The sequence below is a fragment of the Sitophilus oryzae genome, unplaced genomic scaffold, assembly GCF_002938485.1.
Source record: "Sitophilus oryzae breed Bouriz unplaced genomic scaffold, Soryzae_2.0 scaffold_151_pilon_pilon, whole genome shotgun sequence".
In the NCBI taxonomy this organism is placed as follows: domain Eukaryota; kingdom Metazoa; phylum Arthropoda; class Insecta; order Coleoptera; family Curculionidae; genus Sitophilus; species Sitophilus oryzae.
In genome coordinates this window covers 1177928-1195649 of record NW_022146192.1, presented here as the reverse complement: position 1 = coordinate 1195649, position 17722 = coordinate 1177928, and the positions used below count along the sequence as shown (strand labels likewise).

At 29.8% G+C, this 17722-nt stretch overlaps 2 protein-coding genes and 1 long non-coding RNA gene across 7 annotated transcripts in view; 2 read left to right on the top strand and 1 right to left on the bottom strand.

Annotated features, from left to right (window-relative positions):
- Positions 1-12055: 12055 nt before the first annotated feature.
- On the top strand, positions 12056-13131 carry LOC115878613 (RWD domain-containing protein 1). Its single transcript, XM_030895164.1, has 4 exons — positions 12056-12423; positions 12479-12627; positions 12694-12812; positions 12866-13131. Exons 1-4 carry the CDS (start codon positions 12151-12153, stop codon positions 13039-13041), a joined length of 717 nt encoding a protein of 238 aa, XP_030751024.1. The 5' UTR covers positions 12056-12150; the 3' UTR covers positions 13042-13131.
- Positions 13132-15321: 2190 nt separating this feature from the next.
- LOC115878615 lies at positions 15322-16454 on the bottom strand. Of its 2 annotated transcripts, none has more exons than XR_004049567.1 (4): positions 16143-16454; positions 15798-15872; positions 15398-15575; positions 15322-15339 (listed from the first exon to the last, which is right to left on the bottom strand). It is a non-coding gene; the product is annotated as an uncharacterized LOC115878615 (long non-coding RNA). The 2 variants fall into 2 exon arrangements; XR_004049568.1 differs by having other exon boundaries at positions 16269-16454.
- Positions 16455-17111: 657 nt separating this feature from the next.
- LOC115878607 overlaps positions 17112-17722 on the top strand; it is a 118898-nt gene continuing 118287 nt past the window's right edge. For 2 of the 4 annotated variants that reach the window (XM_030895157.1, XM_030895155.1), the window contains exon 1: positions 17112-17480. In XM_030895157.1, the coding sequence (XP_030751017.1) occupies positions 17384-17480 (97 nt within the window). In that variant the 5' untranslated portion in view covers positions 17112-17383. The remainder of the gene's footprint in view (positions 17481-17722) is intronic. The other 2 variants (XM_030895156.1, XM_030895158.1) reach the window with 2 other exon arrangements.

Below are 17722 nucleotides of genomic sequence, written 5' to 3'. Positions count from 1 at the left end.
GCTTTATCATTGCCCAAAATATTCGTATGACTGGGTAGCCATGCCAATGAAATTCGAAATTGTTTTTCTCTTAACTCAAATAGTTTACGTTTTGTAGCAAATGTAATTTGACTGTCCTTAAAATTTGGATAAGCTGCTAATGCTCGTAAAGCACTTTCACTATCACTAAAAATTACAGAATCCTCCAATTCTTTGCTTTCAATTACATTCAATGCCATCATAATAGCAAACATTTCTCCAACAAATATGGAAGCATATCCAGGAATCGTATAGGTGGCTTCCAAATTTAAATCCAAGTGTATTCCACTCCAACATATTTACTTCAATCTTTTTTAATAAAAAAATAATTTTTGTTTAAATTTTAACTCAATAACTTCTCTAAATTTAATAGAATTATTTTCACTCTTATTTAAATCCAATCTTAAATATTATTCATTTTATACGAGTATTAATGATGAGGAAAAATTTGAATGCCTTCAAGAGGAGGAACATGATAATATCTTGACCAAAAACCAAATGATTGATTATATGCCCCATAAGCTTCTGTAACAGACTGAATAATGGGATTATCCCGAATAGAGAATGCTTTTAAAAGCAATTTAGTGGCCAAAAAATTACGTCTAATATTAAGGGGAAGTTCTGCCGATTCTGATAAAATGATATTAGTTGGACAGGAACGCATAAACCCTAAACAAATGCGTAAGGCTTGAAAATGAACTTTATCAAGTTTTTCTAATAACTTTTTAGAACATTTAGCTAATAATATACTACCATAATCTAAATGTGACCGAATATAGGACTTAAAAATTTAACATAGTAATTGGATGTCCCCCCACCAGGTTTTACAAAAATATCTCATTAAATTAATACCCTTAGTAGCTTTAGAACACATAGCCTCAATTTGATGATTCCAAGAAAACCGATTATCAGCAAAAATACCCAAATATTTAACATATTCAACCCATCTAATAACATGATTTTGAAATTTAATATCTGGTAAAATACGATTATAAAATTTTCTTTGAATTAAAATACAGGAAGATTTTTCAGGGGAAAAACTCATTTCATTTAATCTCGCCCATTCCTCAAGACTGTCCAATGTAACATTTAATTTATTAACAATCAAATCTATATCATAACCTTGAGCCAGGAGAGCAATATCATCAGCATATTGAATTAATTTAACATCATCCCCAATAAAGTCACTAACATTATTAATATAAATATTAAATAAAATTTAGACTAAAGGAGATCCTTGTGCTAAACCCTTATTAGTAAAACCAGGACCAATCAATTTTTGAAAAATTATCAACAATATAAATTTTCCTGTTGGTATGTATCTCTTTAATGTATTTACAAATATTCTCTTCAATACCCAATTCAGCTAATTTACAGATAAAATAGAAATATTAACTTTATCATATGCATTTTTCATATCTAAAAAACAATTACTGAAAATTTATTATATGAGAGTCCAGAAATTATCGATGAACATAAAGAAGTTAATGCTTCAAAAACTCCTTTACCTTTTCTAAACCCAAACTGAGAATCACTGAGAATTTTGTGGTTTTCCACATACCAATCCAATCTACATTTCACTATATCTTCCATAATTTTCCCTATGCAAGATGTGAGAGTAATTGGCCTGTAACCGCTAATATTATTTAAATTTTATTAGGTTTAGGAATTGGACAAACTAATCCTGTTTTCCAATCGTCTGGAATTAATTCTGAATGATAAAGAACTTGATTAAAGAAGTACACTAAAAATTTAATATGATTCAAAGGAAGATTATTGATCATGGAATAAGTTATTAGATCAATGCCTGGAGCAGAATCTCTCTGCTTTCTAAATATGGCAACCTGTGTCTCCTCAAGAGAAATATTAGAACTCAGACACTTTTGAAATAAAATGTCAGGATCTACATCTGGAATAATTGGGGGCGCTAAAAGGGCAAGCATATCTTCAGCAATGGAACAATTCAAAGGTTTTCTTAACGAAATTTGATTAATTGATTTTGAAAACGTTTTATTTTTACACCAAACTCATTAATAGGTGTTAATGGAGATAGACTACTACAATAATTATTAAACTTAACTTTCGTTTTCTGCAAACTTTTCGACATTGTGCTCTAGCCTTTCGAAAAAGTATATAATTCTTCTCCGTAAACTGTCTTTTAAACGTCTTAAATGCTGCTCGTTTACTTTCCCAGGCTATATCACAATCTTTATCCCACCAAGGATTACCTAGTCTCTTTTCTTTCTTATTTTTTTTTTTTTTTTTTTTATTTTTTTTTAATCTGCTGAACAAAATGATGATAAGACAAACTGTTACTTTGACCATCATATTCCGTCAAGCAATCATAAAACGAAGGCCAATTAGCTTTCTTAGTATTGTATCTATTTAAGAAATTATTGTTATTTAAAAGCATTGATACATTCTTGCAAAGAATGGGAAGATGATCGCTCATACCTATATAATCTGACAAAACCTCAAACGAATAATCTTGTAGTAATGAATTATTTCCCAGAATTAAATCTGGAACACTTTTATGCTGATTGGGAGGAGTAATCCGCGTGGCATCTCCATTATTCAAAAAAGTCAAATTATGAGTTTCCAATATGTCAGTAAGAATAAAACCATTGCTATTATTAACATCTGAACCCCACGCCATGTGTTGGGCATTAAAATCTCCCATTAACATTAACTTTTTCACCCCAACCCCTGCATAAGCAGTCAGATGAGTGAAAAAAATTTTAGGTAAATTTGAATCTGGCGGATTATAAATTAATGCAAGATAAAACATTTCTAACTCAATAATTTTATGTTGAAATTTTGCTGGAACTGAAATATTGCTTATATCAACTAAATTAAATGGAATCGAATCCCTGATTAAAAAGGCAATGCCACCTTTTCCATCATCTCTATCTGCCCTCAAGCAAACATAACCCAAAATATTAAACGAATTATTTCTATTTAGCCATGTCTCATTTAATCCAATAATATCAGGACTAAAATCTCTTATGATATTCATTAAGGTATCTCTGTTAGATAAAACACTTCTAATATTCCATAAAATAATAATCATATATAAATATTAAAAATTATAAAAAATAACCAAATTAAACCTGACTGGACATAAATAAGAGTAAATAACCATAAAATAATAAAGTAAATATAACATAACTGAATTTAAAAATAAGAAGAAGTTTTTTATATGGCTCTTTTTGACTTCTTTGTAATATGTTTATCTTTAGTTTTAACATTTATCATTATCAACTTTCTTAAACTTGAACTATCTACAAAACTTTCTTGAGACTGAACAGTATTTTGGCTAGATGATTCTAAACTAAAATTGGATGACTCTCCAACCTCCATAGATGCATCTATATTTTCATCAATTTTGGATTTATTTTCAGATTGTGATAAATTATTTAAATTGGACTGGATGATAATCTAGCCGAATCAGGAAAAAGGATGTCTTTATAGATATTTTGGTTTTGTATCCTCTGTGAAACGGGAGAACGAGGTCTACTTTTCTTTAAGGTAGAAATATAATGATGCTTCTTTACAGATCTAGGGACAGACAAATTAACTAAAGTCTCAGGAAAATGCTGACTATCTGGAGAAGAAGCGTGTTCCTTTGGAAATAATTTATTTGCTTCAAAAAAAGATATGTTATGCTTAGCCATCGCATCATTAATCATAAATTGCCTTTTAAATTCTTTGCATTCCTTGTTAGTGGGATAATGATTTTCTTTACAATTAATACATTTAATTTCTAATTGATTTAAAGAACATCTATCATCATCTTCATGAGTATCACTACACTTAATACATCTTTTCCTACTCCTACATTGCAGAATTCTATGTCCAAATCTGTAGCAATTATGACATATAATTACTGGAATTTTATAAGTATGAATTTCGCGTAAAACATTGAACAATTCCAAATCCAAAGGAACTTGATTACCTTTAAATGTAATAATAAAGGAATTAGTCCTTTTCCTTGTCATGGTATTATCTTCATTTCGAGATCTTTTATAAATTCTACGGGCATTTAAAATTTTGATTCTGGAATTACCCCTTATACCTAGTCCATAATTAATAATATCTTCTTCATATATATCATCACCCATGTTCCACACTACACCTCTACAAGTGATCATCCTGGGAGGAATAGTAATTACCCAATTTTTTATTTAAAATTTCTTTATTATTGACAAATGAATTAGCTTGTTCAGGAGTATTAAAATATATGCCCATTCTATTTCTCACTTTACTTTCGATTTTTTAATTCCCTCAATTTTGTTTCAAAATACTTTCCAACATTCATCGGATGAAGGGAACGTTCACCTTGGATAACTGCAAGGAAGGGAGGAAAAGCAGAAATATCATACTCTGAAATTTTATTTGTATATTTCCTAATATTAAAAAAACATTGAGAAATTTCTTGCTGTACTTCAACATCATCTATAAATTTATTTCTAATTCCATAAAGTTCTAGTTATAGCATAGAAATAGAAGGGATAGAGAATGAGCGTCAACATGCGCAAAAGGTCTAATCAAGTTGGGCGCCATATTCCAGGTCTTCGTGTCATTTTGTATATAGGTGGTAATCTATAAGTAATCAAATATCAATTTGCTTGTTTTCATACCATACGGGGGCAATTTAAATTTAGTGAAATTCTACATTTATTATCGTAGTTAAAGCATAATATGATTTATTTAATTATCAGTTTCAAAACTGCGTACAATTTTGGTATATAATACACTAAATAAACGAATATAAAAAAAAAAAAAAAAAAAAAAAAAAAAAAAAAAAAAAAAAAAAAAAAATATATTAAATAAGTATTTTACAATTATTTCATGTTTACTTGTACTGATTTACGCGTTTCAATTTAAAAATTTTGCAAATTTACGGTAAGATAATTGTTCCAAAACAACTTTTTGGTTCAAGTTTATATTCATAAAAAACATTTGGTTCAAAATTATTTTTAAAAAAAAAAAAAAAAATGTATTTTTAATATAACTTAGAAAAAAATGTCTTTTGTTATTTTTTTTATTTCGTCCCTTCAAATGTGTTCAAAAACTGTTACATAACATGTTCCTGTTAACAAATATTTGTATATTTTTTTTTTTTTTTATTATTTATTAAGGGTATTATATATTATATTGTATTCGGTTTTTTGTCGACATAAAAACTCAATTTGAACTTGAACATCAATGTTTATGATTTCGAAAATTATTTTATACAAATTCATTTGCAAATTCAAATCATTAATATATTGATAAACAACCCAAATTATTCTAAATTTTATTATAAAAAAAAAACTGTTTTTTTTTTTTTTTAATTGTGTAGTTTAAAATACTAGAAAAAATATTTAATTTTTTGCACAAAAGAAGCTTGTCGATCCTGATTTTTCCATAACAAAATTCTGTATTTACACTAACATATTACCTAATTTATTATTAAGAAAATTAGATTATATGATTTCAGAATTTAAGGAAATAATTTTTTTTTTAAGATAAAATAGTCTCTCAACTATAATATTGTCAACTTTGGCCTGTATTTATTATTTAAAACATGGATTGACAATCACCTTACTAAAATACATACTGGAAGGTACCAATTAAGTTTCATTGCATCAAATACCTTAGCTATAAATCCTGGCTCACAATTTAAGGCCATTGCAAAATACTTTTGAACTTCATCATGATTTTACAAGAAAGGTGTATATTGAAAAACAAATGAACATTGTAAAGCTTCATTGACTAATAGTGCCATATTACACTTTTTAAAAATCATCTCGTTAACAATTATGAATAATTATATGAGTTTTCTCGAGTGATTTGTGGCACAGATACAAATTAATATATGCCCCATAACAGTTTTTAAATAAGAAACTTCTGCCTACAGATTTAATTCTTATTGGCATCAATACCCTTTGCTTCCTGTATAAATCTGCCATTTTTTTCGTCAATTTCCTTGTTTTTACAGTTGTAGAAATACTAAAAATGTTGACTGTAGAACTTGATACTATGTATGAAAAAACCTTCATACCTGTAACTGTGCATAAATCTAATTAACTGAATTCTCCTCCGCTTGACACTCTGAACACTGCTGCTGTTAATGTTAGAAATATTTAGCACAATAACTACAAACTACCTACACAAAGCTTTACAATAAAAATGCTTAAATTTCAGTGTTCGAGTTAAAATACCCTTATCTTTATGTTTCTTTCCTCCAATAATCTTGCCCTTTTGTCAAGTAAGGAGCCAATCTTATGACATATTTCTGGTACACCTGAACTTGTGCTTTCATGGACACTATAATAGTGCACTGTTTTACAGAAGCATGAACATTAATTCCAAGTATCTTCTTCCTCCACACTAATAAAAACATCCTCTTTAAATTGCCACATCATACACTTATTTTGACCATTCCCAATTAAATCACGATTTTTACAAATCGCCTTTAGAAAAATAAAAATAAACAGTTTTGATCATCTGTAAACACGATTATGTAGTATAAACTTACACATGAAAACTAATCATTTTTCCCGGCGTATTAGCTTTCATAGAATGACTATGACAATATACAACAAGCCTTTTTGAAAGTGTTTAAATAATGAGATAATAATAAATTTTAACTAGATAACAACACAAAACGAAAAAAAAACAAAACAAACAGATGTCAATTAAAGAGGGGAAGTGACAGCGAGACCTGGAAGATGTCTGCCATCTTGCCGTCGACAAAAATTTGGATGCGCACTCGTCGAAGCTCATTCTCCCACTTCCATATCTCTGAGTTATAGCTGTGTTAGTTTTGAACGAAATTAGTTGCAAATAACTTCTTCTTTTTTTTAATTAATTTAGAGGCCTAAGCTACTAGGACTATCCGGTCTGTTAATAGGGTACTACCTTCGGTTGAGTGTTTTTTAACATAGTTTTTTTTCTATTTATGGCCACTTGCCTATTACGGCATTCAGCCAGCTTAATTATTAATTATATGAGCGTTTCCCAAATTATTATATAGCGTTTCAATTTACTTAAAATCTAAACTTAAATTCTAAATCGGACAAACACACTCATTTAACACCCATGTCCGAGGCCGGAATCGAACCTTGCGTCTACTAAAAAGCAGCGCATTCATTTCGACCACATGGCCGACTTTTTTTTTTTTTTAACATAGTGTTAATCAATGCTGAAACATGATCCGCCTAAGCGGTCGTGTAACTCATACCTAAGACTCATACTATGACATCATGACTCATACACTCATACGACTCCAAATACGTTTAAAATAAAGTATACGGAGGGTTGTACGGAGGGTACCGCTTAAATTCCTGTCCCGATATTGAAGGATGGCTATAGAATTTCAATGCATTTCCTACATAAGTCTATCCTTGGTTTGTAAAGTAAAGTAAGTAAAAAAAAAGTAAGTAAAGTAAGTAAAAAAAAAAATCCTTGACTAAAGAAGGATGAACCTATGTCTTGAACATTCGACTCGATTTTCTGTCCTCCTTCAATACTGGAACGCAAATCCTCTCATTGCTCTTATGGGGAGGCCGTCGTATATTTTATTTAAACGTATTTGTACGACTCATACCCTATTGAATGACAGCTCGTTGATGTTAATCTGCAGAAGAACAATATAATAATTCGTAAAGGTGTGGATCCGGTGGCTGACCTTGAAGCCCATATTTGCTGCATTTGATCATCAATACTACGCAAGCGCACATCGTCGATGTTGCCAAATTGCAGTTTATTTTCGAATTATTTGTTGTTGAAAATTTTTTTTGGAGTGTTAATAATAATACAAATTCTATAATTAATTTTATAATTTCAGATTTATCTTGATATCCAAAATTAAGTTAAGAAAGAAAATGAAGATTGTGAAATGAAAGTATTATGAATATATAAAATTGTAATAATAATAACATTTATTTATATATTTACATTAGAATCAAAAATTATCATTTACGGATTTTTTCTTAATGGTTTTAAACTTATTAGAATTATTTTATTTCTTTCGAGTTATTTAATTTATAGTTATTTACAGGCAACAATAGTTTTTATTATATGTATTGATGTATTGAAGTACTACCATGACGAGTCTTATAGAACAATACACGTCAATGGGAGATAGAGGTAACATTTTACCTATAATGTTACTAATATATAATATACTTTGATTCTTTGATTATAATGTTTGTATCATAATTTCTTAAAAATATCAAGTTAGCGGATTAATAGCAATTTTAGACATATATTTTATCGAAAAGTGTGTTGATAAGACTAAAATAAGCTTTATGTTTTATCTTTTTCTCTTTGGAAGGAAGATGGTTTGTGTCGTAGAATACATTACAGTATTTGGTAATTACCCAGTATTTAATATCGTGTACTTTGATATTCTTTTCTTAATTTACTGTATGGAGTGTAGAGGTAAGGAGAAACAACTCTTACGGGACTTTTATTGAAAAAGTGGTCACAAAATGGGAAGAATAAGGGTTCGCCAAATAACCACAGTGGCGCTAAAAACGCATGATTCTAAAAAATGAAAAGTAACCATAGATAAGACTTAGTGTGTGATTTATATTAAGATCTTTCTTATAATATTTGTTATGTCTTAATTTTAATACTATATTATGCTTGGTCTGAAAAATAAATGTTAAAATATCCTAATTTTGCATATCCTATTCCATCCTTCCATTAGGAAAAATATGGTTTATAAATCATATATGCTAAGAAAATCACATAAATTATGGGTAAGATTAGAGAAATCTTAATGTAGCAGAAAAATTAATGCAATATAAAGCAGAATTAAACAAGGTAACTGTTAATGTTGCTGAAGCTGATTCTGCAATTTTAATTACGGAGGCTAAAAGGCCTTTTAAGGCCTCCGTAGTTTTGATGGAATGTTAAAAAAAAATATTATGAACAAGACATGGACCTACAGCCAGGGTTACAGGTTACAGGGGGGTATAAACTACATTACATGTAGTTAATGTAGTTTATGTAGAGGGTGTAGTTTATGAAACCTATGTATGTGACTTTCAAATATTAAAGGTTTGAGTTGAGGTTATAATACGTTGAAGCTTTAAAAAACACAATTTATTTAAGAAAACAGAAGAAATATGGCTTTAAATATAATATTCACACATCATATTATTTAGACCCCTCATACAAAGTAAAATTATTCATAATATTAATACATAGTTTATTAACGTAGTTTTCATGTAGTTAAATGAACGGGAAAAGACGTAGTTTTTGAAGAAAAACTACACGTAGTTAATCAGGTAAATTACGTCTTAATTAACTACTTCCAAACCCTGGCTACAGCATTTAAAAATTAAAAAAAAAGAAAAAACTTGGACACATCCCTTTTAATTTCCCGAATTTTTAATAAAGCACTTTTTAAACGTAGCATAATAATCTAGATAGGAATCTAGAGTTTTATTTCTATATAATTTTATTGACTATGAAAATACATAATAAGCGTTCACGTGTTGTGCAAAATATTAAAATAATAATATAAATAATATACCGCGTACTATGATTGAAAAAAAATAGCGTCAGCGATGACTATGAAATGAAGATCGCTGTCATTTTATATGGGAAATGTCCTCAAGCGTCATTTCGCAGCCAACTGGACGCCGTTTTTTCGATCATACGGTATATATTGACAAAAAAACACTGAAAAGCACATATTTGTTTTCTACGGAAAATAATTCCAAAATAACTCACAATCTGGCAACATCGAAGATGTGCGCATGTGTAGTGTCTGTAACTATTTGCAGCCAAAACTCGTTTCAAGGTCAGCCACCGGATCCACACCATTACCCAAAATAACTTGCAAACTGGTAACATCGAAGATGTGCGTATGCGTAGTGTCTGTGACTATATACAGCAAAAACTCGTTTCAAAGTCAGCCACCGGATCCACACCATTACCTATTCTACTTACAACTGTATAAAAACAAACCAATAAACACTAGATTTGCAAATTACAGGATTCTAAAAGATGAAAAACTGCGTTGATGAGACTTAGGTGAATATCATGGTGAATATGAACCGTTCCTGTGGTGCAGAACGACATGGCCAAGTTGAGAAAAAGGTAAAGGTGTGGATCCGGTGGCTGACCTTGAAGCCCATATTTGCTGCATTTGATCATCGATACTACGCAAGCGGACATCGTCGATGTTGCCAAATTGCAGTTTATTTTCGAATTATTTGCAGTTGAAAATTTTTTTTGAGTGTTAATCAATAATAATACAAATTCTATAATTAATTTTATAATTTCAGATTTATCTTGATATCCAAAATTAAGGTAAGAAAGATAATGAAGATTGTGAAACGAAAGTATTATGAATATATAAAATTGTAATAATAATAACATATTTATTTATATATTTGCATTAAAATTAAAAATGACCATTTACGTATTTTTTCTTAATGGTTTTAAACTTATTAGAATTATTTTATTTCTTTCAATTTATTTAATTTCTACTTATTTACAGGCAACAATAGTTTTGATTATATGTATTGATGTATCGAAGTACTACCATGACCCATGTACCATGACGAGTCTTATAGAACAATACACGTCAATGGTAGATACACAGGTAGATAGAGGTAACATTTTACCTATAATGTTACTAATATAATATACTTTGATTATAACGTTTGTATCATAATTTCTTAAAAATATCAAGTTAGTGGATTAATAGCAATTTTAGACATATATTTTATCGAAGAGTGTTGATAAGACTAAAATAAGCTTTATGTTTTATCTTTTTCTCTTTAGAAGGGAGATGGTTTGTGTCGTAGAATACATTACAGTATTTAATATCGTGTACTTTGATATTCTTTTCTTAATTTACTGCAATTTCTTGTTTCCTATAATGCCAAATCTTGACAATATGGTGAAGGTTGAGTTTTGATCTTATTAGTTTTATACCTGTGTTTATATACAAGACCAAATTAAGACTTAGTTTGTGATTTATATTAAGATCTTTCTTATAATATTTATTATGTCTTAATCTTAATACTATATTATGCTTTGTCTGGAAAATAAATGTTAAAATATCTTAATTTTGTATATCCTATTCCATCCTTCCATTAGGAAAAATATGGTTTATAAATCATATTATAGCTAAGAAAATCACATAAATTAGGTGTAAGAATAGAGAAATCTTAAAGTAGCAGAAAAATTAATGCAATATATGTATAAGCAGAATTAAACAAGGTAAAACTGTTAATGTTGCTGAAGCTGATCCTACAATTTTAATTACGGAGGCTAAAAGGCCTTTTAAGGCCTCCGTAGTTTTGATGGAATGTTAAAAAAACCTATTATAAACATGACATGGAGCTACAGCATTTAAAAATTAAAAAAAAGGGAAAAACTTGGACATATAATTTCCCGAATTTTTAATAAAGCCCTTTTTAAACGTAGCATAATAATCTAGAGCAATTAGATTAATTATAGGAATCTAGAGTTTTATTTCTATTTAATTTTATTGACTATTAACTGTATATTATGTATATTTCATTTAAACTATATCATTTTTAAAATACAAACCAAAAATCTGAGGAATAATTATGTTTTCCATGTATTCTACAATATATTTATTAATCCGTTATATCTAACTAGCGTGACGTCATAAATCTCGCCCGTAGGCTGATCTTTTAATAGAAGGCACTGCCTCAATCGTCATTTCCCAGCCAACTGGACGCGGTTTTTTGGATCATACGGTATATATTGACAAAAAACACTGAAAAGCACATATTTGTTTTCTACTGAAAATAATTCCAAAATAACTTAAAATCTGGCAACATCGAAGATGTGCGCATGCGTAGTGTCTGTGACTATATGCAGCAGAAACTCGTTTCAAGGTCAGCCACCGGATCCACACCATTACCTAAAAAGAAAATAGCAGATCCTGTTTTAACATTAATTTACACTCGATCACGGGTAGTACTCTATTAGTAGGCCGGATAGTCCTAGTAGCTTAGAGCTTAGGCCTTTAAATTAATTAAAGAAATAAGAAGAAAAAAATGGAATTAGGAACTAACCCTAAATATATTTTGCTGTCATTTACATGTTTTAAAAAGTGTTTATTTAAATTATTTACGATCCTACCTTATTATGGATTATGTAGAGGAGCAGAAAAGTGAAATTGAAGCTTTAGAATCCATATACTATGGGGATTTTAATATTATATCTACGGAGCCATACAAATTTTCAATACCAATTAAAACAGATGATTATGATACAGACAGCAATATAGGACTTTGCTGTGATTTAGTTATTACCTACACTAGCAAATATCCCGAAGACGCACCAATAATAGAAATAGAGAACGCAGAAAGTTTTGAAGATGGGTATGTGTCAGAATTGTTAGATCATCTTAACGAGCAGGTAGAAAATTTGTAACATAAAGTGTTTTGGGGTAAACCTTTCAAATTTTATTTAGGCTACAGAAAATTTAGGAATGGTAATGGTGTTCACGTTAGTATCGTCAGCCCAGGAGTGGTTACATTCCAAATATGATAATGCAAAACGTGAAAAAGAAGAAAACGAAGCTAGAAAATTAAGGGAGGAGGAAGAAGCTGAAAGACAAAGGTCTGAAATTTTTATATACTTGATATTTGAGATATTCAGGTTTAAAATACTTGTTTTTTTTTTTAGGTTTGAAGGAACAAGAGTAACTATAGAAACCTTTTTAAAATGGAAACAGAAGTTTGAAGAGGAATTTGGGATAGATAAAAAAAGGGAATTGCTGGAAAAAGAGGGAAGAAAACTAACAGGTGAATGAACATTAACTTATTAAATTTCTAATGTTAAAATTTTTTTTTTGTAGGGAGAGAACAATTTATGAGAGATAATACTCTGAACGAGTCTGATCTCAAATTCCTTGATGAAGGCGATAGAGTGAAGGTCGATGAATCGTTGTTCCAAGATTTAGATGACCTAGACTTAGATGATGAGGATGATGAAGATTTTGATCCGAATAATTACAATAGCGACTCATCATGATATCCCATCCTGTAGGAAGCTGTTACTCATCTAATAATTAATTATTTTTATATATCTTAATTTAATTTTAAGTAAAGCTGAAAGATCAAATAATGTTCTTTATTTTTGTTTTGGTTGAGTGATTTGTTGGTTGCCTAATAGTGGGAGCAATTTTATGATCAAAATTACCTAAGAAAATTACCTTCCAATTATGGAGTGTAGAGGTAAGGAGAAATAACTCCGTGCATTAAAAAATGGTCAAAAAAAGGGAAGAATTAGGATGGCGCTGCTGTAGCAAGATTCTAAAATTTAAGACATGCGCCGAACATTTTAGAACAGATGATTCAAGACATAAATATTTGACGTGAAGCAAACGCGAAGCCGCGGGTTTAAAAAAAAATACAATTTTATTTTCATGTTGCATGAAATAAATTACAGATTTTTATTCAGCAGCGATAGACTAGGCCCTTTTTTTATTGTTTCTCATAAGTTATTTCGCAAATGTCATTCAAGACGACGAAAAAATATTCTTATCGTTTTAGCTTAAAGTTAATGGTAATTATAATTCATAGATAAATGAAACAAGTTTAGATTGGAAAGTGCCCATAAGGACAATGTAAACACTATTGGGCGCTATTCTTGCAACGGTCGCGACCCAAAACTTTTGAAAATTTCGGAGCGGTTCGGCTTTTTCCGGAATTATATCGCCAAATATTGTTTATTCAAATTTATTATTATTTTCGTTTAATTTTATAAATAAAATACAGTGTGTTGCATACAAGAAACTTTATTTTATATAAGGACGCATGTATGAAATACCTATGAAACATTGAAACCGACGTTATGCCACGATCCACGATGGTTTTGCAGTTCACAGTTCACAGCACAGCTTTTTAAGTTTTTAATGCCACTTTTTCACAATTATCACCGGTTGGAGTAAATAAAACTTGAATTAAACTCACAAGATAGCAATAATTACTTTGAAAATGGAAGTTATAAACACTTTTCGGAATTTCTTTAATGAGAGCGGTTTAGATTTTGAAAGATTATTATGCTTTTTGAAGATTTTGACTTTGACAAGAGAAAATTATTTCTGTTTTTGTTTGCCGTTGTTCTTAGCGACCGCTATAGCAGCGCCAGATCGCGTATAACGGTCGCGACCCAAAATAATTTCGCGATCCAAAATTTTTACGGGCTTTCCAATCTAAACTTGTTGCATTTATCTATGTTATAATTAAGACAAATTTTATTTAAAGTAATAATTGGTGATGGGTTTAAAATAAATATAATGCAGCTTTGAAATAACTTCATACCTACATTGATTTAGTATAAAAGTAAGTCAATATGTGGTTTTATTATCGATTATTCAGATATCAGAGTCTCTTTTTATTGTTTCTCATAAGTTATTTCGTAAATCTCATTCAAGATGAAAAAGGTTTAGTTTAAAATTAATGTTAATTATAATTAGGAAAACTTTATTAAAAGTTTAATTGATGATATGGGATTTAAATAAATATAATGCAGGTCAAAAATAACGTAACACATTTTATTTAGTATAAAAATTAAGCCAATATAATATAATTTTATACTGTACAAGTATTTATTTACGTTTTGCCATCGTAGTTGCCATTCATTCAGAATAGTGGATTTTAAATGTTCGATAGTCGGATGGCTTAACTACCTTAATATCAACTACTTCTAGACAAGAATCGTGTGCAGTATTATCTTCTTTTTCACTCCCAGCTATTCCAACATGGCTTGGGACGTGAAATAATATAATTTTATAGCCCTTCCAGATGCTCATGTCTTCCTTGTAGTTCACCCAATAGAATCGTTCTCGCAGCTTCCTCCCAAGTTGGTAGTTGCTATTCATTCAGAATAGTGGATTTTAAATATATTTGGTAGTCGGATGGTTTAACTATCATAACTATAACTACTTTTAATAATTCTTTTTTCTCAATTCTTTGCACTATAATTTGCATCCCATGTATTGTAATATTTTCCTTTGAATTTCGTTTCCTATTGTTCCATGGCTTGAGGCGTAATGTTATAGCCCTTCCAGATCCTCATGTATATGTCCCTTTTCTTGTAGTCCACCCAATAGAACCTTTCTCTTAGCTTCCTCTCAAGTTGGTTCATTAAGAATAGTGGATTTTAAATATGTTTTGTATTCGGATGGTTTAACTACTGTAACATCATAAATAAATTGTATACCAACACATAATGGCCAAACTTCAACAGACTTTAATATTCATAAGCCTCATCAGAAGAAAATATTTTTTGATCCAAAGTTTCTTTTTCATTATTAGAATAAATTACCTGCAATTTGTTAATTCATTACAACATTGAATAAAAGATGCAAAGTGTTTATACATACTATAATAGATAAATCTTCATTTTAAATTATGTGATAGATCTGCTTGCTTGTAGGATCTAGACTCATAAACTCAATAATTTCTTTTATTGATATAACCAATAAAGTGGTAATGATGAAATTTTGTTTTTGATTTGAGCAGTAGGGTCCATTATTTCCATTATTTGATGCTGTTATTGCTCTACAAAATGTTGATCTTTATCAAAGGGATGTTTATGTGTATAATATTATTATTTATGTGTATAATAATACTGTATGATCGAAAAAACACGGCGTCCAGTGGGCTTGAAATGAACATCTCGATGACATTCTCCATATCATTTTACATATAAAATGACAGCAATCTTCATTTCATAGGCATCGCTGACGCCGTTTTTTATTCGATCGATCAAATTGTACTTACGTGTGTAATATTCATTTAATGGTTCCTGTTTTAGTTGCTGGTGTTCATATTTTGGTTTTTTATTGTGTTGTTGCTCTACAAAATGTTAATATTTATGTGTATAACATTACTCTTTCTGTGTATAATAATACCGTATGATCGAATAAAAACGGCGTCAGCGATGGCTATGAAATGAAGATCGCTGTCATTTTATATGTAATTTATATAGGAAATGCCATCGATCGTCATTTCCAAGCCAACTGGACGCCGTTTTTATTCGATCATACGGTACTTATGTGTATAATATTCATTTAATGGTGCCCTTCTTGCTTGTTGCTGTTGTTGCAATTCAGAATTTAAATTAACCTGAGGCACTAGGTAGAGCTTCATCCTCCAATATTTTCCTATGTAAATACTGAAGTGGACAGTATTTCTGATGACAATTTTATCACAAACTTTAACATCCTGTTCTTTAAAATGAAACTGCCATACCTTATCTGTAGATTTCAAAGCAATATCTAAATGTTTTTGACCATCACTGTAATCTAATTCTTGTCTGAAAATCAATACCTAATATTATCCTGATGATTTTGATTTTTGATAGATTATTAAAATACAGCACTTACAGTTAACTATATTTCTTGAAAGTACCTACAATTTTATGTATTTCCTACTTTTACTTGTTTAAAAAAATGCCAACAATTTGTACATATCTGTCAAACTTTAAAAATCATTAAAAATAAATTTTATTTAGGTTGTAACTTTATAAAAGGATTGTAAAATATACTTTGTAACATGTATGTCAATAATCTTACGAAAAATGTTTACTACACTTTTGATTGACTCTAATTTTTACATATAATACAAATAATACAATACTGAATTATATTATGTATTTTACATACCGTAGGCTTTGCCTTTGCTCTTTATTTTTTCCATCAGCTATTCAATCAACTTCGCACACACACACTTTAACCATTGTTAAATAATAAATAAAGCACAAAATATTGATAAACAATAATTATTTTATATTCAAAAACTCTGTCTGAAAACTAAAAACAAAATTTTTTTGGGTAATGTTTGGTTATATTTATTTTTATTCTCTTATCTATGGTTACTTTTCATTTTTTAGAATCATGCGTTTTTAGCGCCACTGTGGTTATTTGGCGAACCCTTATTCTTCCCATTTTGTGACCACTTTTTCAATAAAAGTCCCGTAAGAGTTGTTTCTCCTTACCTCTACACTCCATACTTCCAATCAATATTAGTTTGACGCGTGGTTTGACGATATTATGGTAGATGTCCCTGTCATCGTAATCGAACGCCGAAAGATCTGTCAAAGTCAAAAACATCTTGTGTCTGTTGTGTCATTCGTGTCTGAAAAATAGGTGCGTTAGAGAGTCGCTCCGAACTCAAATTCGAATTAATAACTAACGATATATTTAAAGATTAAAAACTATGAGATTGAAGTGAAATAGTTTCGAGATATGACGGATTTCGAGCCATCGGATTCATATTACAACGGACTAAACGATTTGCGATAAAAGTTTGTGTGTGTTTTTTTCAAAGTGCGACGTTATAAAGTTGTTTATGGTGTCCTCAAAATTATGGAAATATCATGGAAATGGCTGAGCCTCTGCCTGGGTCTTGTACTCGTGGGATTATGCAACGGATTTCCGATCAACTTGGAAGATACAAATGCTGGTGAGTCATCAACTAGCCAAGTTTTTTCACCCACTTGTTATTACTCTCACTTTCGTTGCATATTCTTGAGTACCTAAAGTAAAAAACACGTTACTATAATATTTTTCATTTCCTATAATAGTAAAAACATACTAGAGTCATATCATAGTTTATAACGCATTTTAAGTTGAACTATATGGATATTTTGTAATATTAGAACAAGCAGGAAGACTGATTTGCAATGTAACTTTATTTAGACACAC